The sequence below is a fragment of the Mirounga angustirostris genome, unplaced genomic scaffold, assembly GCF_029215605.1.
Source record: "Mirounga angustirostris isolate CCGP_5_RB_7025 unplaced genomic scaffold, mMirAng1.0.hap1 SCAF_9, whole genome shotgun sequence".
NCBI classification, from domain to species: domain Eukaryota; kingdom Metazoa; phylum Chordata; class Mammalia; order Carnivora; family Phocidae; genus Mirounga; species Mirounga angustirostris.
This window is the reverse complement of record NW_026991717.1, coordinates 69,699,384-69,717,437: the sequence shown is the minus strand read 5'-3', so window position 1 is coordinate 69,717,437 and position 18,054 is coordinate 69,699,384. Positions and strand designations below refer to the sequence as shown.

The 18,054-nt window shown below is 37.9% G+C and overlaps 1 protein-coding gene across 3 annotated transcripts in view; it reads left to right on the top strand.

Moving 5' to 3' along the window:
- SLC12A6 (solute carrier family 12 member 6) overlaps positions 1–18,054 on the top strand; it is an 86,150-nt gene that overhangs the window by 56,491 nt on the left and 11,605 nt on the right. For all 3 annotated transcript variants that reach the window (XM_064570720.1, XM_045900418.3, XM_045900419.3), the window contains 13 exons: positions 1,206–1,300; positions 2,494–2,625; positions 4,080–4,226; positions 5,571–5,625; positions 6,891–7,021; positions 7,708–7,949; positions 10,146–10,360; positions 11,375–11,533; positions 11,710–11,808; positions 12,082–12,139; positions 15,105–15,279; positions 15,584–15,702; positions 16,897–16,995. In XM_064570720.1, the coding sequence (XP_064426790.1) occupies positions 1,206–1,300; positions 2,494–2,625; positions 4,080–4,226; positions 5,571–5,625; positions 6,891–7,021; positions 7,708–7,949; positions 10,146–10,360; positions 11,375–11,533; positions 11,710–11,808; positions 12,082–12,139; positions 15,105–15,279; positions 15,584–15,702; positions 16,897–16,995 (1,726 nt within the window). The remainder of the gene's footprint in view (positions 1–1,205; positions 1,301–2,493; positions 2,626–4,079; positions 4,227–5,570; positions 5,626–6,890; positions 7,022–7,707; positions 7,950–10,145; positions 10,361–11,374; positions 11,534–11,709; positions 11,809–12,081; positions 12,140–15,104; positions 15,280–15,583; positions 15,703–16,896; positions 16,996–18,054) is intronic.

Here is an 18,054-nt window from a genome sequence, read left to right as displayed (position 1 = left end):
GAGCTGAAGGCAGACGCTTAACCAACTGAGCCACCCAGGCGCCCCTAAAGTGTTAGTTCTTAATGACATTTACATAATTTTTTATTTTCTCTCTCCTACAAGGCGATTATAACTATATATAACTTTTTTTTTTCTCAGTACTCATTAAGTATATTCTTTTTTAAGTTCTTATTCAAGTTCCAGTTAGTTAACATACAGTATAATATTAGTTTCAGGGAGACAGTTTTTGATTCAGCACTTCCATACATCACCCCGTGCTCATCAAAGCAAGTGCCCTCCTTAATCCCCACCCCCTATTTCACCCATCCCCCTGCCCACCTCCCCTCTGGTAACAATCAGTTTGTTTTCTGTGGTTAAGAGTCTGTTTCTTGGTTTGCCTCTCCCTCTCTCTCTTTATTTTTCTTTTGTTCATTTGTTTTGTTTCTTAAATTCCCCATTTGAGTGAAATCCTATGGTATTTATCTTTTTCTGACTGACAGATTATAATTATATATACCTCTTAATACAACAAAGAACCAAAGCTAAGGAAGTACACAGACTCTACTGTCTGAGGGAACCTAGTCTCTTATTTTTTCTGCAGATCTGGTTCACCAAATTCTTGTGGGGTGCCTCTTTCAACATTAAAAAAAAAAAAGTGGCAAGGGTTTGTACAAAAATAATGCTTGGTTACATGACCTAATGTAGTCTTTTTTTTTTTTTTTTACCTACTGTCACTTATAAAAGGTTGTACAGACCTGGAGGTAGAGGGCTTTTACTACCATTATCAACAGCAGTAGTGTATAAAGTGTGCAGTGATACACTGAGTAAGGACTCAATAAGTACTACCCCTGAAACAAATAGTACATTATATGTTAATTGAATTTAAATTTCAAAAGTAAAATAGCTCAGTAAGTACTTGCTAAAAATTTTATTCTAGGTTTTAGTGACTTTAAGAGTAGAGTCCTATAGGCTAGAATCCTAAAAGAATAGTGTTTCCAGAGGTCTTTGTACTGTTAAACCTTCCTCTTGTTTACCTCTTAGATTTATTTTTGCTCCTGTTCTGGAGGCAGCCACATTCTCTAAGCCTGGCTAATTTGAGTTCTCCCACTCTCAGATTAAAATTTGAATATGAAAATGGATTCTAAAAGGCAAATGAAGTTATTTGGTGCTGATACTTCTTTAATACCAATGAGAAACTAACTTGATTTCCTTTTTTTCTTTTCCAGATGATGGGCATAAGAAAGCTCGAAATGCTTATCTCAACAATTCCAATTATGAAGAAGGAGATGAATATTTTGATAAAAACTTGGCACTCTTTGAGGTAATATTTGGGAGAAATCTAGGGCAGAAATTTCAGGAACAGAGATTTCAGGATAGCGGTTTTCTATCCCATTTAGTTTTAAAACAGTACAGGCTGGATAATTTTAAGAACTGCTTGTTAAAATATAATACTATAACTTGTCATTGTAGTTGATTTACTCTATATAATCTAATTATCACTAACTAATAAGTAGCCTTTAAATCAGATTTCTGTGAATTGAGGAGGAATGTTGACATCACAGGCATGGAGAACCTTGCTGTCTAATTCAGCTAGGATTTAAATATTTGCATTGGAATTATCTATGAAGTATAAAATAGAGTATTTTTCAACTCTGTGTTTGGGAAGACCATCATTTACCTTAGAACTACTAAAAGAAAAATCAGTGTAGGAAATAGGCTGCCAGATTAAGAGGGCCTGTCTGTATGTCTTACCCAAGACCATATGGACTCTGACGGGCTCTGCAGTCGGATAGTTGAAAGGAGCCTGCTTTGGTCCAGCACTGCCTTTGTGTCTGGCTTTGGACAATGATGCAAGTTCCAGTTCTCTTAGTGTACCTGTTTTTTAAATGGTATCTTCTTTCAGTTTCCTTCAAGAAAAGATCTGAGATAGATATTTAGTTCAGTCACAAAAGTTTTTTATTGAGCTGTCTGTGCTTGGTGCCATAAATAATAGCCATAAGTGTTATTAGAATGTTAGTAGCCTAGCCTAGGGATGCCAGGGTGACTCAGTCAGTTAAGCATCCGACTCTTGACCTCAGCTCAGGTCTTGATCTCAGGGTTGTGATTTCAAGCCCCACATTGGGCTCCATGCTGGGCGTGGAGCCACTTAAAAAAAAAAAAAAAAAATGTTAGTAGCCTAAAGAAAAGGGCACTATAGTTAAAGGTAATATTATCAATGCTTTTTTCAAGGTTACAGCTGTCTGTAGGTGCCAGTGTGATTTTATTTTTACTGTAAAGTTAAGCCATTAGAAAGAATGATAAAGCTTTTCACTTAAGAATTTTATAAGGATTTGTATAGTCCTGATTGATATTTTAATGTGGGAGGAGAATAAAACCTCATTTATAAATTTTCTTAAAATATTTACCTGTGATGTATTTTCTCATTTAATTTGCAATTTTCTGGTAGAGGGCCACATTGATGCTTATTTCCAGTGTTCTTTATTACTCATTTCTTCCATGTCTCTGGCTTTATAGGAAGAAATGGACACCAGACCAAAGGTATCTTCTCTCCTCAACCGTATGGCCAATTATACTAATCTGACACAAGGAGCAAAGGAACATGAAGAGGCAGAGAACATCACTGAGGGGAAAAAGAAGCCCACTAAGGTGAGGCCTTCAAATAACAAGGATAAATAAAAAGAGTCCCATATATAAGAAAGGAGGAAATATCCAGGGCATCACTTTATGTTCAGTAACTATTGAATGCTTGATATATGCCAGGCACTGTTCTGGGCAGGTCATAGCAAAAACAGAACATACAATGTCCTGCTCTCATGCAATCTAAATTCTAGTATGAGGAGATAGTTGTTAAACTGTATATTACGTATTGACGATGGCCTAACAAAAATATAAGCAGGGACAGATGGTAGCTACACTTGTGATGAGCATAGCATAACATATGCAAAGACTTGTCAGATCACTTTGTTGAACACTAATGTAACATTGTGTGTTAACTTCAATAATTAATTCATTTTTTTTAAAAAGGCAGGATAAAGACACTGAAACTGGCCAGCAGGAGAGCCAGGGCAGAGGGGGTTGCTGTTGTAGAGAGGTTGGTCAGGGAAGGCCCTTTCTGACAGGGTGATGTTTGAGCAGAGGCCTAACCAATGTGAGACAATGAGCCCCCTAGTTGGGAGAAGAGCATTCCAGGGACAGGGAATAGCACTTCAGAAGAAGAGGGTTCACACCCATCTGCTGATGCCATCTCTCTGTTGTCAAGTGATGGGGTTTTTCAAAGACTAAATTTCAGTTTTTCTCAAAATGAAAATATGGAACCATATTACAAGTTAGCTTTCTGGTTGTTCAGGGATAAAATGATCCTCAGATCTTCATTTTACCAACTGCATTTACCAGCTACCATGAGGATTTATGCCAAACTCTGAAGGAAGTCCATCAAATCATTATTCAGTTTTTAAATGAAAAGGGAAAGCTAGGGGCACCTAGCTGACTCAGTCAGTGGAGCATGCAACTCTTGATCTCAGGCTTGTGAGTTCGAGCCCCACGTTGGTTGTAGAGATTACTTAAAAATCTTAAAAAAAAGGGGCACCTGGGTGGCTCAGATGGTTAAGCGTCTGCCTTCAGCTCAGGTCATGAGCCCAGGGTCCTGGGATCGAGCCCCACATCGGGCTCCCTGCTCAGCGGGGAGCCTGCTTCTCCCTCTCCCACTCCCCCTGCTCATGTTCCCTCTCTCTCTCTCTATCCCTGTGTCTCGAATGAATAAATAAAAAAATCTTAAAAAAAAAAAAAGGAAAAGCTAATAGCTGCAAAGAACAGAACATTTTAATTGTTGGGGGTACACTTAAAAGTTTGTGGTCAAATGCCCATGTAAAAACATATGGGGACCTGTGTAAAGTAAAAATGTATAGCTCTAGGAATAATGTGATCATTTATAAGATGGAGATTTTATATGTGCCTCTTTTAAGATATTGATTATACTAATTATGTGTTTTGTAAGTTAAGATGGTAGTTAGGGAGCAAGTTTTTATATACAAATAAAGGGATAAAAGCATCTCATCTAGATGACTATGTAATTTTTCTTTTGTCAACATCTTTCTTTGCAGACCCCTCAAATGGGTACTTTCATGGGTGTCTACCTCCCATGCCTACAAAATATTTTTGGAGTGATCTTGTTTCTACGCCTTACGTGGGTCGTGGGCACAGCTGGAGTTCTTCAGGCCTTTGCAATTGTCCTTATCTGCTGCTGCTGTGTAAGTCCCCAGTTGGCTCTTAGAGATCACCTGGAACATTGCAGGAGCTCAAGATTATATGCACTTGACTTAATTGAGAATAACACAAAGACTATTCGGGAAAGACTCATGATCTCAACAGGAGACATTATTTTGATATTAAACTCTGAAAGATTTTCAGTTATTTAGTGTCCAGTCTTTGCTGCTTATATGCGTAATATGATGTACTAGAAATTACAAAGGAAGACTTTTAGAGGAGGTGGAAGATGTAGTCCTTGATTCAAAGAATTCAGAATACAAACCATTGGAGTTTGATAGTACCAAAGTTAGAAAATGATGATGTACTACTCCAGTATAGTATTGAGGAACAAAACTGATTGTTGTTTGGGGCGAGGGGTATTTGTTTTGTTTTGAAGTCTCATCTGTTACCCCTTCCCCAGAAATTCAGGTGTGCTTTCCAGGTCTTCTCCCCACTGTACTGAGAACATTCTGATCTTGTTTGAATTTAAACTCCTCTTATCCACATGTCCCAGCCACATCTATCAATTTTATTATAAGTTGATTATTATTAAAATTTTTTATTTTTTTATTCAACTTCTGGCCTCTTTAATTACTATCATTATTATACCCTCCTGGTACATTATGCTCAGCTGAGTGCTATATAAAGCAGGATAAGAAGACATAGTTTGTATCATTAATAACTTAAAATTAATAGTACTACCTTTTTCTTTTTTTTCTGTTTCTTAGTCTTAAAACTTCAGGGCCATGTTTGGCTCCTTGATTGCCTCTCACATCTAATCAGCTACCAAGGTCAATCATGTCTCCCTCTGAAATCTCTTACATACAACCCTTCCTTTATATTTCTGTTACTAGCACTACAGTCCTTACTTTTCACTGAACTATAATAGCCTACTAACAAGTCACTCTGCCTTCATCTGCTCCCTATCTGCAGTCCATTCTATGCTGCTACCAGGTAATGTTTTCAAAATACGGTTTTTATTATTTCAGAAGTCTGCAGTGGTTCCCCTCCTTACTGAATATTGTTCTTGTAATTGTAGCTAGTCCTTAGTTTCTAATCTGTTTTCCAAGTGAACTAGGAGACCAGGGTGAGATCAGTGGCTCCTACTAGCAACTAACCTACTGCTTATGATATAGAAGCATTTTAACAGAATACTCAAGATAACAGTAATGTGACTAGGGCAATGAGTTGAACCACATCATCTCATTTCCATAATATTAGGAATGGCCGCCAACTCCCTCCATAAAGGTAGGAAGAGTTAATTTTTCAGAAAGTGCTCTGAGGTCCACAGACAGGAAAATAGTACAGAACTACAGTAACAATCTTCTCCTTCACTTCCTTTACAGACAATGTTGACTGCTATCTCCATGAGTGCCATTGCCACAAATGGAGTGGTGCCAGGTCAGTAGGCTGGATTTCAGGGATTGTCAACAACTACTGTATGTTTATGCTATCAAGTCAGAAGTGCAAACTTCCGAGGACTAGAATACTATTTAGTCTCTTGGTCATAGACATTCACACTGTTTGACTTTAGAATACATTCTTTAAAAATCTCTTTATGTTGTAAACTAGGGGAACCCTCACTCACTGTTGGTGGGAATATAAACTGGTATAACCACTTTGGAAAACAGCATGGAGATTCCTCAAAAAATTAAAGATAGAAATCCATACAGTCCAGTAATTTCACTACTGGGTATGTATCTGAAGAACACAAAAACAGTAATTCAAAAAAATACATGCACCCCTCTGGTTTTTACTGTATTATTTACAATAACCCAGATATGGAAGCAACCTAAGTGCCCATCAGTAGATGAATGAATACAGAAGATGTGGAGACACACAGACACACACACACACTCACCAGAATATTATTCAACCATAAAAAAGAACAAAATCTTGTCATTTGTGACAACACAGGTGGACCTAGAGATCCACTTTATGCAAGTGAAATAAGTCAGACAGAGAAAGACAAATACCATATGATTTTACTTATATGTGGAATCCAAAGAAATAAACAGACAAAAAAACAGACTCATAAATAACAAACTGGTGGTTGTCAGAGAGGAGAGGAATGGGGGGAATGGGCAAAATAGGTGAGAGGGAATAAGAAATACAAACTTCCAGTTACAAAATAAGTCACAGGGATGAAAAGTACAGAATAGGGAATACATTCAGTAATATTGTAATAACATTGTATGGTGACAGATGGAACTACACTTTTGTGGTGTGCAGAATGTACAGAATCGTCAAATCACTATGTTGTACACTTGAAACTAATATACCATTTATGTCAACTATACTTCAGTTAAAAGAAAAAGGAAAAAATCTCATTGTGTTCTAAGCTAGAATCCTTAATTTGTATCACCTTCCTAGCTTCTTTTTAGTTAGAATATATTTTATTGGGCTGTCTCATGCCTGTAGTAAATATTCTTTGATGCTTCTCTAACTAATACTGACAAATTGTGCTACTTCATGAGGAGCATTAGATGTTCAGCATATTCTACCATAAAGGTTTTATCTTTTACTTCCCATTAGCAAATCTACTTTTTATCACATTCAGAGTTTTGAAAAAGTTGAAACATTTATCCTTCTTATTTATGACTTGTTTACATTCTTCTTACTGATGTACTTTCTTTATCCTGCTTACATTCTGTTTTGTCTTTTAGCTGGGGGCTCATACTTTATGATTTCCAGAGCACTGGGCCCAGAGTTTGGTGGGGCTGTTGGCCTCTGCTTTTATCTTGGTACCACATTTGCAGCTGCCATGTATATCCTTGGTGCCATTGAAATTTTTCTGGTGAGTAATAGCTTAATTGTGGTCTGCAGTGTAGAAACGATAGAGATTTGGATTTATTTTGTTGTTTGAAAGAAAGCAAAACTTTTGAGAGATCCATTATAGAATCAATCAAGTGATTGACTGTTAACCTGTTATTGACTTCCTCTTGTGAACATAAGTCAGAAAGGTTGAGAGTATCCTTTGCCTGCATACTGCTTCCCTACCACCCATTCACCAACACCCTACCACTTCATCCAAGAAGTTAAAGTCTTGATCAAGGCAAGACTTGCATCGGAAAAAATAAAAGTTTTTATCTTTTTTGATATCTTCATCCCAGTGAAATAAAATGTTTTTCATTTCTTTATTCATTGGAATATTTTTTTTACTATTTAAAATAATCATAAGTAAGTAGGAATAATGAGATAGGAATCAAGATAATCATTACAATTATTTTATATAACCCTTTGAATAAATTACTAATGCTTTTTTTTGCTGTTTCTATTTGGAAATGTAGGTATTCAGAATAGCATGTAGCCTTAAAAAAAAAAAACATAAATGATACCCAATTTCTGAGGGAATTAGGTTAAGTCTCCAGTCATTTTCTATCTTAGCTTTGCTTTGCTGTGTGAAAGCAAATGCAAAGTACAACAACCCTTTTACTTGAAGACTTTGAAATGACCTCATTTTCTACTTCTTTTGCTTAACAGGTATATATTGTCCCCCGAGCTGCGATCTTTCGTAGCGATGATGCACTCAAGGAATCAGCAGCCATGCTCAATAACATGCGTGTCTATGGCACAGCCTTCTTGGTCCTCATGGTATTGGTGGTGTTCATCGGTGTACGCTACGTGAACAAATTTGCCTCACTTTTCCTGGCCTGTGTCATTGTGTCCATCTTGGCCATCTATGCTGGAGCCATCAAGTCTTCTTTTGCCCCTCCACACTTCCCGTACGTGTCTGTCTCTCTGACCGGCCATCAGTTACTGGGTAGTCCGTGACAGTGTCTGGTGATGTGATCACTTCAAGTACAGTTTCAATCTCCCGGAGATTTCTCTCGTGGATGAGCTCATTTAGCATCTAGGCAGGAAGCCTCCCAGCAGACTTCTCATGTTGATCCTCTTCCTTATGTCCCAAGCATGGAACTGGCAGCTCTAAACATCATTTGGATATAGATACTAGGTTTTTCTCAAAACCTCCTTATAATGATTGTGTATATTTGAACAACTATTCATGAAGAGCTTTACGATAGTATAGTTATTACCAGCAAGCTTTGTAAAGTACAAATGTTGGATTCCTCTTATTAATAAAATATCAAGAGAATCAAAGAAACCTAAATTCCTACCTAAATATTTGTAATTAATTAAACTTTTTAACCTGCTGTTAATACCATAGCAGACTTTCTGGTTATAAAATAAAGAGAAAGAAATGTCACATTTTTACATATATATATATTTCTATATAGAGATTGTATGATATACCATAAGTAATGCAGGTACATTAAAGTGTATTTTTTTAAGTAGTAATGGATTTGTACAGATAGGTGACTCTCCGGTCACCTGTTCTCTGTTTGACTAGTGGCATAATGATTAGCTAGCACTGAGAGGTGTTTGTAATCTTGTTACAGAGATTGTCTTTAAAAAGTCATCTGGAGGGCACCTGGGTGGCTCAGTTGGTTAAGCGACTGCCTTCAGCTCAGGTCATGATCCTGGAGTCCCAGGATCGAGTCCCACATCGGGCTCCTTGCTCGGCGGGGAGTCTGCTTCTCCCTCTGACCCTCCCCCCTCTCATGTGCTCTCTCTCTCTCATTCTCTCTCTCAAATAAATAAAATCTTTTAAAAAATAAAAATAAAAAATAAAAAGTCATCTGGATTATCTAGGTATCAAACTCCTCACTCCTATGTCGATTTAACCTGATTACAGAAAAATAGTTTTTTTGAGATGAAAAAACCAGATCTATAGAGATTAAATGACTCGCCCCAAAGTTAGTTAATGGCAGAACAAGAATATGAACGCTTTGATTTCCTAACTCCTGGTCCAGTATTTCTTCTTTGCTAAATGATGTCAGTGATAGATTCCATCATCAACTTTTAGTCTGCTTATTTAGGGACTGCAGACTAGCCGAAAGTACTGAAGGCTATATTCTGGATATCTTAACTTGAGAAATTCCATTTTGCCTGAAGTTCTCCTTTGATGCTTCTCTTTTTTGGTGGGTAAAAGGTCATGATATGTGGTATTTTCTTTAAAATATTCCAGCAGAACAAGACCAAATTCGCTAGAGCAATGCATGAAACAAGACTGGGCAGTATTGAGTTGTTGAAGCTGAGTAATGGGTACATGGTTCATTATGTATGTATGCTGTCATTTTTGCAGATTTAAAAAGTTCTTTGTTCCTCTTGAGAGGTACTTTAACTGTGGGAGTATTATTCTTTTGTTCATATTTATAGCTCTGGGTTAAAGAAAAAAATAAAATCAGCAGTTATTATTTGTAATATCCTTAAATACCTTCACTCCCACTGGGTCTAGGCTTACATTCAAAAATAGTTTTCTCTTAGGCCATAGTGGGATGTGCTTTTTATTCCAGCCAAGCTGTCTTTCTTGAAACAGTAGCCAGAAGATTTGACCTTGAGTATAACATTTTCAAAGGGGTTGTTATGAACATAGGCTTTTCTAGGCCAAAAAATTAGGAGAATTTTTTTTTTTTTTTTTTTTAGAAAGAACAAAAGGACTGTAGGATGCTTTTAGACCTAACAATTGGTTAATAATCTAGAAAATTTGGAAGATGAGTAAGCACAGTGTCTTCAGACAGTTACTCTGTTTGAATTCTATCACCCTGCTACCAGTATGACTCGGGTAGACTACTTTATTGCCCTAAACTTCAGTTCCTCCATCCACAACATAGAAATACTAATGCATATTTTGTGAGATGGCTGTCAGGATTAAATTGCAGAAAATGTAAATAAATCTCCATCTACAGAACAAGTCAGTTAAGTATTAGGTCCTTTCACGTCCTCTTAGAGATGAGGGTTTTTTGTTTTGTTTTGTCCATTACTAACCTATTTCTAACCTACCTACCTTTTTTAAAATTTTATTTATTTATTTATTTATTTATTTTTTACCCTTCATCTTTCTCTCTGTTTTCACTTAGGGTCTGCATGCTGGGTAACCGCACCCTTTCGTCAAGACACATTGATATTTGCTCTAAGACCAAAGAAATTAACAACATGACAGTACCGTCAAAGTTATGGGGCTTCTTCTGTAACTCAAGTCAGTTTTTCAATGCCACCTGTGATGAATACTTTATTCATAATAATGTCACTTCAATTCAGGGCATTCCTGGCTTGGCTAGTGGTGTCATTACAGGTAAGTCAGGAGGTTTTTGAACAAGTTTTTTAATCTGCTCAGGAAAGCAGGCTTTTCAATCGTAGTGTCTTCTATTGTCCACGATGTCTCACTGCCACAGTATCCCTACCCTCCTTAAGCTCAGCACCCCCCTCTACATTCAACGTCTTTCTGCTTTTCTGTTAGTGAACTTATCCTTTTTCAAACTCTCTTGTGACGCTTTCTGCTAAAATATTCCTCCTTTGGGGGCGCCTGGGTAGCTCAGTCGTTAAGCGCCTGCCTTTGGTCCTGGGATCGAGCCCCACATCCGGCTCCTTGCTCAGCGGGGAGCCTGATTCTCCCTCTCCCTTTGCCTGCCGCTCCCCCTGCTCGTGCTCGCTCGCTCTCTCTCCCTCTCTCTGATGGATAAATAAAATATTTTTAAAAAATAAAATTTCCCTCCTTTTGAGAGCAGAGCTAGGCAGATCACTTTTTGAAGTCGGATGTAGTAATACAGTACCCTGTGTGTTACACTGTGAGACTGTGGTGTTCTTCCCACAGTGACAGCCAGATGGAGCTTGCAGTGTCACCACATCCACACATGCTGTTTTCCTCGCTCAGCCCAGTTTCTGAAACTCTTGCCTTAAGTGACTTCTATCTTAAATGTTTGGTCCACAAATGTCTTTGTGCGTAAGCAAGTTTACACTAAGGTGTTAGAAATAGCACTGATTACTAATTTAAAAGAAAAATAAGCTTTTCTGAGCATTCATCTTTAGTCCACTTAACTTCTACTAATTTGCATTTGTAAATTTAACTGCATTTGTATGTACCAAAGCATTCTGTCAAATTACATTTGAATCAGATGAGAAAGAGCATTAGGTTTTTATTTATGTGTTCTTTATTGTATGATATATATGTGTTCATGTAGAAGCAAACATACCTTTAAAAACTATATAAATGAGGAATCTGATTTAGAATATTGTTTAGGTAGAAAATTACCTAGTTATCTTCTTTCCATACTTCTGTTGCTTATATACCTTTTTCTTCCCACTGCAGAGAATCTTTGGAGTAATTACCTACCAAAGGGAGAGATCATTGAAAAGCCCTCAGCCAAATCTTCTGATGTCTTAGGCAGTTTAAACCATGAATATGTCCTTGTTGACATCACCACCTCTTTTACTCTTCTGGTGGGGATCTTCTTCCCCTCTGTCACAGGTAAGCAGAAGGGCTGTTGTCTGTTTTAGAAGTTAGGAGACCAAAGGAGTGATTTTTCTTAAGAGACAGAATTATATTCTCAGGCTTTTCAGATTTGCTTCCAATCTTTGGTATCCGCATGAATATCAAAGTATCCAGGAACTAAGAAGTTAACTTGTTCTTTTTTCCCTCTAAAGGTATCATGGCTGGATCAAACAGATCTGGAGACCTGAAGGATGCTCAGAAGTCTATTCCCATTGGCACTATCCTTGCCATCCTGACCACCTCCTTTGTCTGTATCCTTTTCATGGATCCAGCCTGAGTTTTAGTCATAGGCACATCTGTGGAATGAGGCTGATCAATATTTTTATCCTGCTAATAAAGATACCTGCTTTCTACCAGCTCACTTCTCACCAGATAATCTATCCACCTCAGCTCTAAAATTCAAGAAAGAATTGACAACATTAGTGAATCTAGCACCTCATTTTACTGATAGAAGAAATATCCTGAGTGTTTACTTTCTATCTCAGAGAGTTGTAGGTCAGCTTCCTTGACTCTCAGTATGGTAGATTTAAGCAATGTTGTCCTTTTTGGTGCCTGTATTGAAGGTGTTGTTCTTAGAGACAAGTAAGTAGTCCATCTCTTTGTAACATTTATGTGTCTGTCTTCCATTATATCTCATCATTCTACATTGCCCCACAAAAGTCATAAACTCAAAACCCAACCTGAGGTATAGATCATGACTAACAATTAGAAAATATATGTATATAGTTCCCAAAAAGGTTAGTGAATAATAAGTACCAGTTATACTGTTACAAATATGTGAGATGCAATGAATATAGCGCTTCAATAAAGTAGTGAATTTGTTTGCATAAGGGCTTCCCTACACATGAAGAGCTGTTGGAAACTAAAACCAAAAGTGAAGGAGAGCAAGTTAGAAAAAACAAACAAAACAAAAACTTTCAAGTGTCTCTAGCATCTCTATGAGACATGGAAGTATGTATCTGTTTAGCATTCTAAATACAATTTTAAAACTTTCTTCTTCATTCATGAAGACCGCTGGGTGTTTTTCCTGTCCTCTCACCTATGAACAAAAAATAAGTTTTTGTAAGAGATTCCTAGAAAAATCTTTCCCCTAAACCTGCTAGATCTCTTCCCATTTTCCCCATCTGGGGGAGTTACTAGCCTCACCATTCACCCTTTCTCAAAACAGAAATATAAGTGCCATCCTAGACTTTCTCCACCAGTTCCCTCATCCAGTTTCTAAGTCCTGTGAATTCCACATTTCATCTTATTAGATCTCCTCTTTTCCACTATTCTTTATCCCCATCCCTTTGCCCAAGCCTTCAGGATCTTTTGCCTAAAGTAGTGTAATTATCTCTCTTTCAGTATTACCACCTTCCAATCCTTTCCCACTGCCGCCAGAATGATTTCTCCTATAACACAAAATTGGCTCATACAAACCTTCCTGCTTCACAGCCTGCCAAAGCCCCTTGGAACCCATTACTTCAGTCTGGCCCTGTGTACCTTTTTCTGATGTCCTCTCCCATCATTCCCTCATAAACTGCCTGTGCTCCAGCCATACCTGAAGTTAAATACGCAGCCACACATTTGTTTGTACAGTTTCCTTTGCTTAGAATGGGTAACTCCCCCCTAGCAGACACATTGATCCTCTAAGACTAGACTGTCTTCTGTCCTGTGAAGCTTTCCCACGCTCACCCAGCAGAGACAACCACACACCCCCTCTTGTTCAGCCACTACACTGTTGCACATACCACAGATACTGTAGCTTTTCCTATCACTCTCCCTGACTCGATCGATCGAGTTCTTTTAGGACAGAAACCCTAGTAGATGCTGTGTACACATAGTGTTGACAAAAAAGAATAAGCACAGTTTACTGTTAACTATACTATTGTCACTGAAAATATATGGGCGTATGAGCTTTGGTAAATTACACCATCATATAAACAGTATTGAAAGTGTAAGCTGGAAAGTCCCTTTGGAAAACTGTTGGTCATTATCTTCTAAAGTTGAACGTACACATACCTTATGACCCGGCGATTCCTCTGCTAGGTAGACCCAGCAGAAATGCATGCACACGTGCATTAAGAGTCATGCACAAGAATTCTCACAGCAGTATTATCATTAGTAGTTAAAATCTGGATATAGGTCAAATGTTCATCAGTAGTAGAATGGATAAATTATGTATTCATAATGGAAATGGAGTGGAAAACCATAGAGCAATGAAAATAAATGAACCACAGCTATATACAAAAAAAAAATTAGGATGAATTTCACAATGTTGAGTGAAAGAAACAAAACACATATCACGTATTTCATTTATTTAAAGTTTAAAAACAGGTAAGATGACATAGTATTAAAAGGACGATGGGGGGACAAAAGGGCTCGTGATAGTGGGCATAAGAGAGACTTTTGGGTGCTGGCAGTGTTCTGTGTCTTGACTAGATAGTAGCTGCATGGATGTTTTGTGAAAATTTATTGAAATGTACATTTGTTTTTTGCACATTACTTTTTGTGTGTGATACTTGATAAAAATGGTTAAAACCATAAATAATTAAACAATGAGATGCCATGTCATACCCATCAAATTAGCACTGACTTTTAAAAATTTTAATACTCAAGGCTGGTGTGAAATGGGTCTGTGCTATAAGACTTAAACCTTCATATACTTCCAATGGAAATAAAATGTATTCTAACCTTTCTGGAAAGCAGTTTGGTAGTGATTTTGAAATATTTAAAGATACTGATCCCTTTCATTGCAGTTATTCCCTCTTAAGAACCTGCCATAAGGGCGCCTGGGTGGCTCAGATGGTTAAGCGTCTGCCTTCGGCTCAGGTCATGATCCCAGGGTTCTGGGATCGAGTCCCACATCGGGCTCCCTGCTCCTTGGGAGCCTGCTTCTCCCTCTGCCTCTCTCTCTCTCTCTCTCTGTCTCTCATGAATAAATAAAGAAAAATCTTCAAAAAAAAAAAAAAAAAAAAGAACCTGCCATAATGGAAAAAAATCTGAAGTGTGAATGTAGATATGTGCATAAAGATGTTAATCACAGTATTTTCCATAGTATAAAACCAACATTAGAGAGATGGATTATGTAAATTATGATGCAATATTATTAAAACCACTAAAATTTTTATTCATGAAGAGTTTTTCATGACATAGGAAAATGCTTATAAGTTAATATGGAATTATAGGTGTAATGTGATCTCATCTATGTTTATAAAAACAGTAAACAGACTAAAATGTGCAAAGTATGCTAAATATTACCGATTATGATTAATGAATTTCCTCCCGGCTTTTTATATTTATTGTATTTTTCCAATTTTTTGCAAAGAGCACAGATATTTTGATATTTTGAGGGGAAAAAGCTACAGTTGAAGCTTAGCTTTATTATCTGGCTCCACAGGTTATTTTTTCTTAATATAAATCAAATCTGCCTACCTTTACATTTCTTAATATTTATATCTGTCTCCATTTTAATTTTCTGAAGATTATAAATAGAAAAAAAATAGGTGAATGTCTCTCTAGTCTTTCAGTCTGTAGGTAAATTTCCACACTCCCATTTCTTTCCCAGGTTTGGGGATGCTGTGAAAGGTAATCTGGTGGTGGGTACCTTATCTTGGCCGTCCCCATGGGTGATTGTCATCGGCTCCTTCTTCTCAACATGTGGGGCTGGGCTTCAGAGTCTCACAGGTGCACCAAGACTGCTACAGGCTATAGCCAAGGATAACATCATACCCTTTCTGAGGGTGAGTAATCCTTTCCCATACCCTATTTCCTTTTCCTCAGATTTTTTGAGAAACCGTGGTCTTCATAGGCTTAGGAATTATTAGATCATATAATGTGAAGACATGTGGGTTTTTAGTACAAGACCTTCTAAATCCCTGTGAGGGATGAGTTTATATATGAGTGGGGTAAAGGTATTTAAAAGATACCAAAGTTGGTAACACTATTATCCTTCATATACCTGAAACTGTGGCATAGAGGAATCAGGGAGCATTGACTCTGGCACTCCCCACACACCTGTGTCTGATATTTCCCTTCTCTATACAGGTTTTTGGTCACAGTAAAGCCAACGGGGAACCTACCTGGGCTTTACTTCTAACTGCTGCCATTGCAGAGCTGGGGATTCTTATCGCCTCCCTGGATCTTGTGGCCCCAATTCTTTCTATGTAAGAGCCAGTTCTTCTCTTTACTTTTCTTGCTTATATGATGTGTAATACATGTTGATTTCCATCGGGCATATAACAGTAGTGATAAAAGAGTGAGCCAAGGACAGGTGTAACTTCACCTAAATAATACATATTCCTAAGAAGTTTCAAGTAAGACTAACTTTTATAAGTTGTCATGGTTTCTTCCTACCGGTATAACTTCACAAGTTCTTTGCCTTCATTTCTTATTATCAGTTGATTGTAGCTTTCACTGCTACTCTTAGCTTTGATCCTTCAACTGCAACTTAGTGATGACTTAATTACCCACCTGGCACTGGGCAGCATGCTAGGAATACAGAGATGGATTACACAACCCTAAGGAACCAATGATGGAGAGACCAGTGATCCTTGTGTAGTGTGATGAGAACTGTGGTAAAGGTGAACACTGCGTAAGAGCTCACAGCAAGGCACCCAAATGGACTGAGACTCAAGAAAGGTTTTCTGGAGAAAGGGACACTTGCATCTTGAAGGAGGACTGGTTATTTACTAAGCAATGAAAAGAGTGAGATGTCCCAGACACGGAATGTGTGTAAAGGAATTGAGGATTGAAACAACGCAGCACATCTGAGAATTCAAAGTAGTTTGGCTTTGATAGAAAGGAGCGTGCCTGTTCGGGGGCAGCTGAGCAGAGAAGTAGCTAGAGCCAGGTCACAAAAGACCCAGAACTTTTACCTGGAGGTAGTGAGTGATCCTTTGAGGATAGAATGATCATATTTATGTTTTAGAATGATAATTTGCTATAAAAGACAAGTGAAAAGGAGGCTAAAATTGAGCTGGGAATGCCAGCTGGAAGCTTATTTAATCCAGCAAGGAAGAAAAGGATCCTGAACTAAGATGATAATAGTAGAGATGGAAAGGAGGGGAAAGGTTTAAAAATGTGTAAATAGGTAGAATCCATAGGACTTGATAAGTTAATTTGGAACAAGGATGAGTGACAATGAGGAAATGGATTATCCCAAGAGCAACTGGGTAATGTCTTTCACTGAGAGAGAACACAGGCAAATGAGCAAGTTCGTGGGGAGAAGTTAAAGTTCTCTACATCCTAGTCTTAATCAAAGGCTAGTGGGCTAGAACAACAAGGTCTTTATCTATAATAACCTTTGGAGAATCATTTTACAATAATAATCATGCCTCTTACTATTTATATTCTGCCAGGTTTTTCCTCATGTGTTACCTCTTTGTGAACTTGGCATGTGCATTGCAAACATTACTTCGAACACCCAACTGGAGACCCCGGTTCCGCTACTACCACTGGTAAGTCTGCTCTTTTTCTTCTTCTTCCCCACATTTGGAGAGAACCCATCATTGAACTAGAAAACTAGAAGATTCTGGGTGGTTAATACAATTTTTCTTGGCCAGCCATCCTACTGCCTGTTTCAACTTCAGTGATTACCTGAATTTCCACCACTTTACTGTGTTTTTTCATAGGTCACTTTATAATTTATAACACCCACTTGAGAATAAAGATCAAAACTATGAAATAAATATTTCCAGCTTGCTGCATTCTTCAGGTTAAACCAGCCTACCCTTTGCATATCTGTTTTCCCATTTCCCTCTTAGCTAAGCACTGGACTTCACCCCTTTCTATCTTTATTCTCATCAGTTTTCATTCTCGAACTCTCTCTTCCTTAGGAGGTTCATGTAGCAGGTAAGAGTATGAGCTATGGAGTCAGATGACCTTAGCTCAGTGTCAGCTCTATTTCCTAGTTTTGTAGCTTTTACCAAAGCACATAACTACATCAAATTTAATTTTACTCATTTGTGAAATGGGACTGATAGTATTACCTATCTCATAGGGTTGCTTTGAGATGATCTGAAGCGCTCAGTACAGTGCCTACTACATAGTAAAGCTCTCAGTGAAACGTTGGACAGCTGCTGCTGAGTTCACGTCTCCTCGGTCTTAAGGGAGTCATCACGCTTTTAGCTACCATCCCATCTCCTCCTTTCTTTCCTGTCTTAGCTAAAGGTTCTTTAATATGTCCTGTAGGCACCTGTTGCTACATTCCTCTGTGCTAACTTCCTCCTTGACCCTTTCCTGACTTCACTTACCCGTGATGGGCAGGAGTGTGACCTTTATGTGGCAAAAATTTAGATCCTCACTGATTTTATCACCTCTAATCTTCCTTCTAGCTTTAACCTTAATTAAATGTTCACTATGAACTCTGTTGTGTTACTGTTTTGCTTTTGTTACCTTTTCCCTTTATCCTTCTATTTTTTTTTTAAAGATTATTTTTGACAGAGAGAGCACACAAGCGGGGGGGGAGCATGAGGAGAGGGAGAAGCAGGCTTCCCGCAGAGCAGGGAGCCCGATGT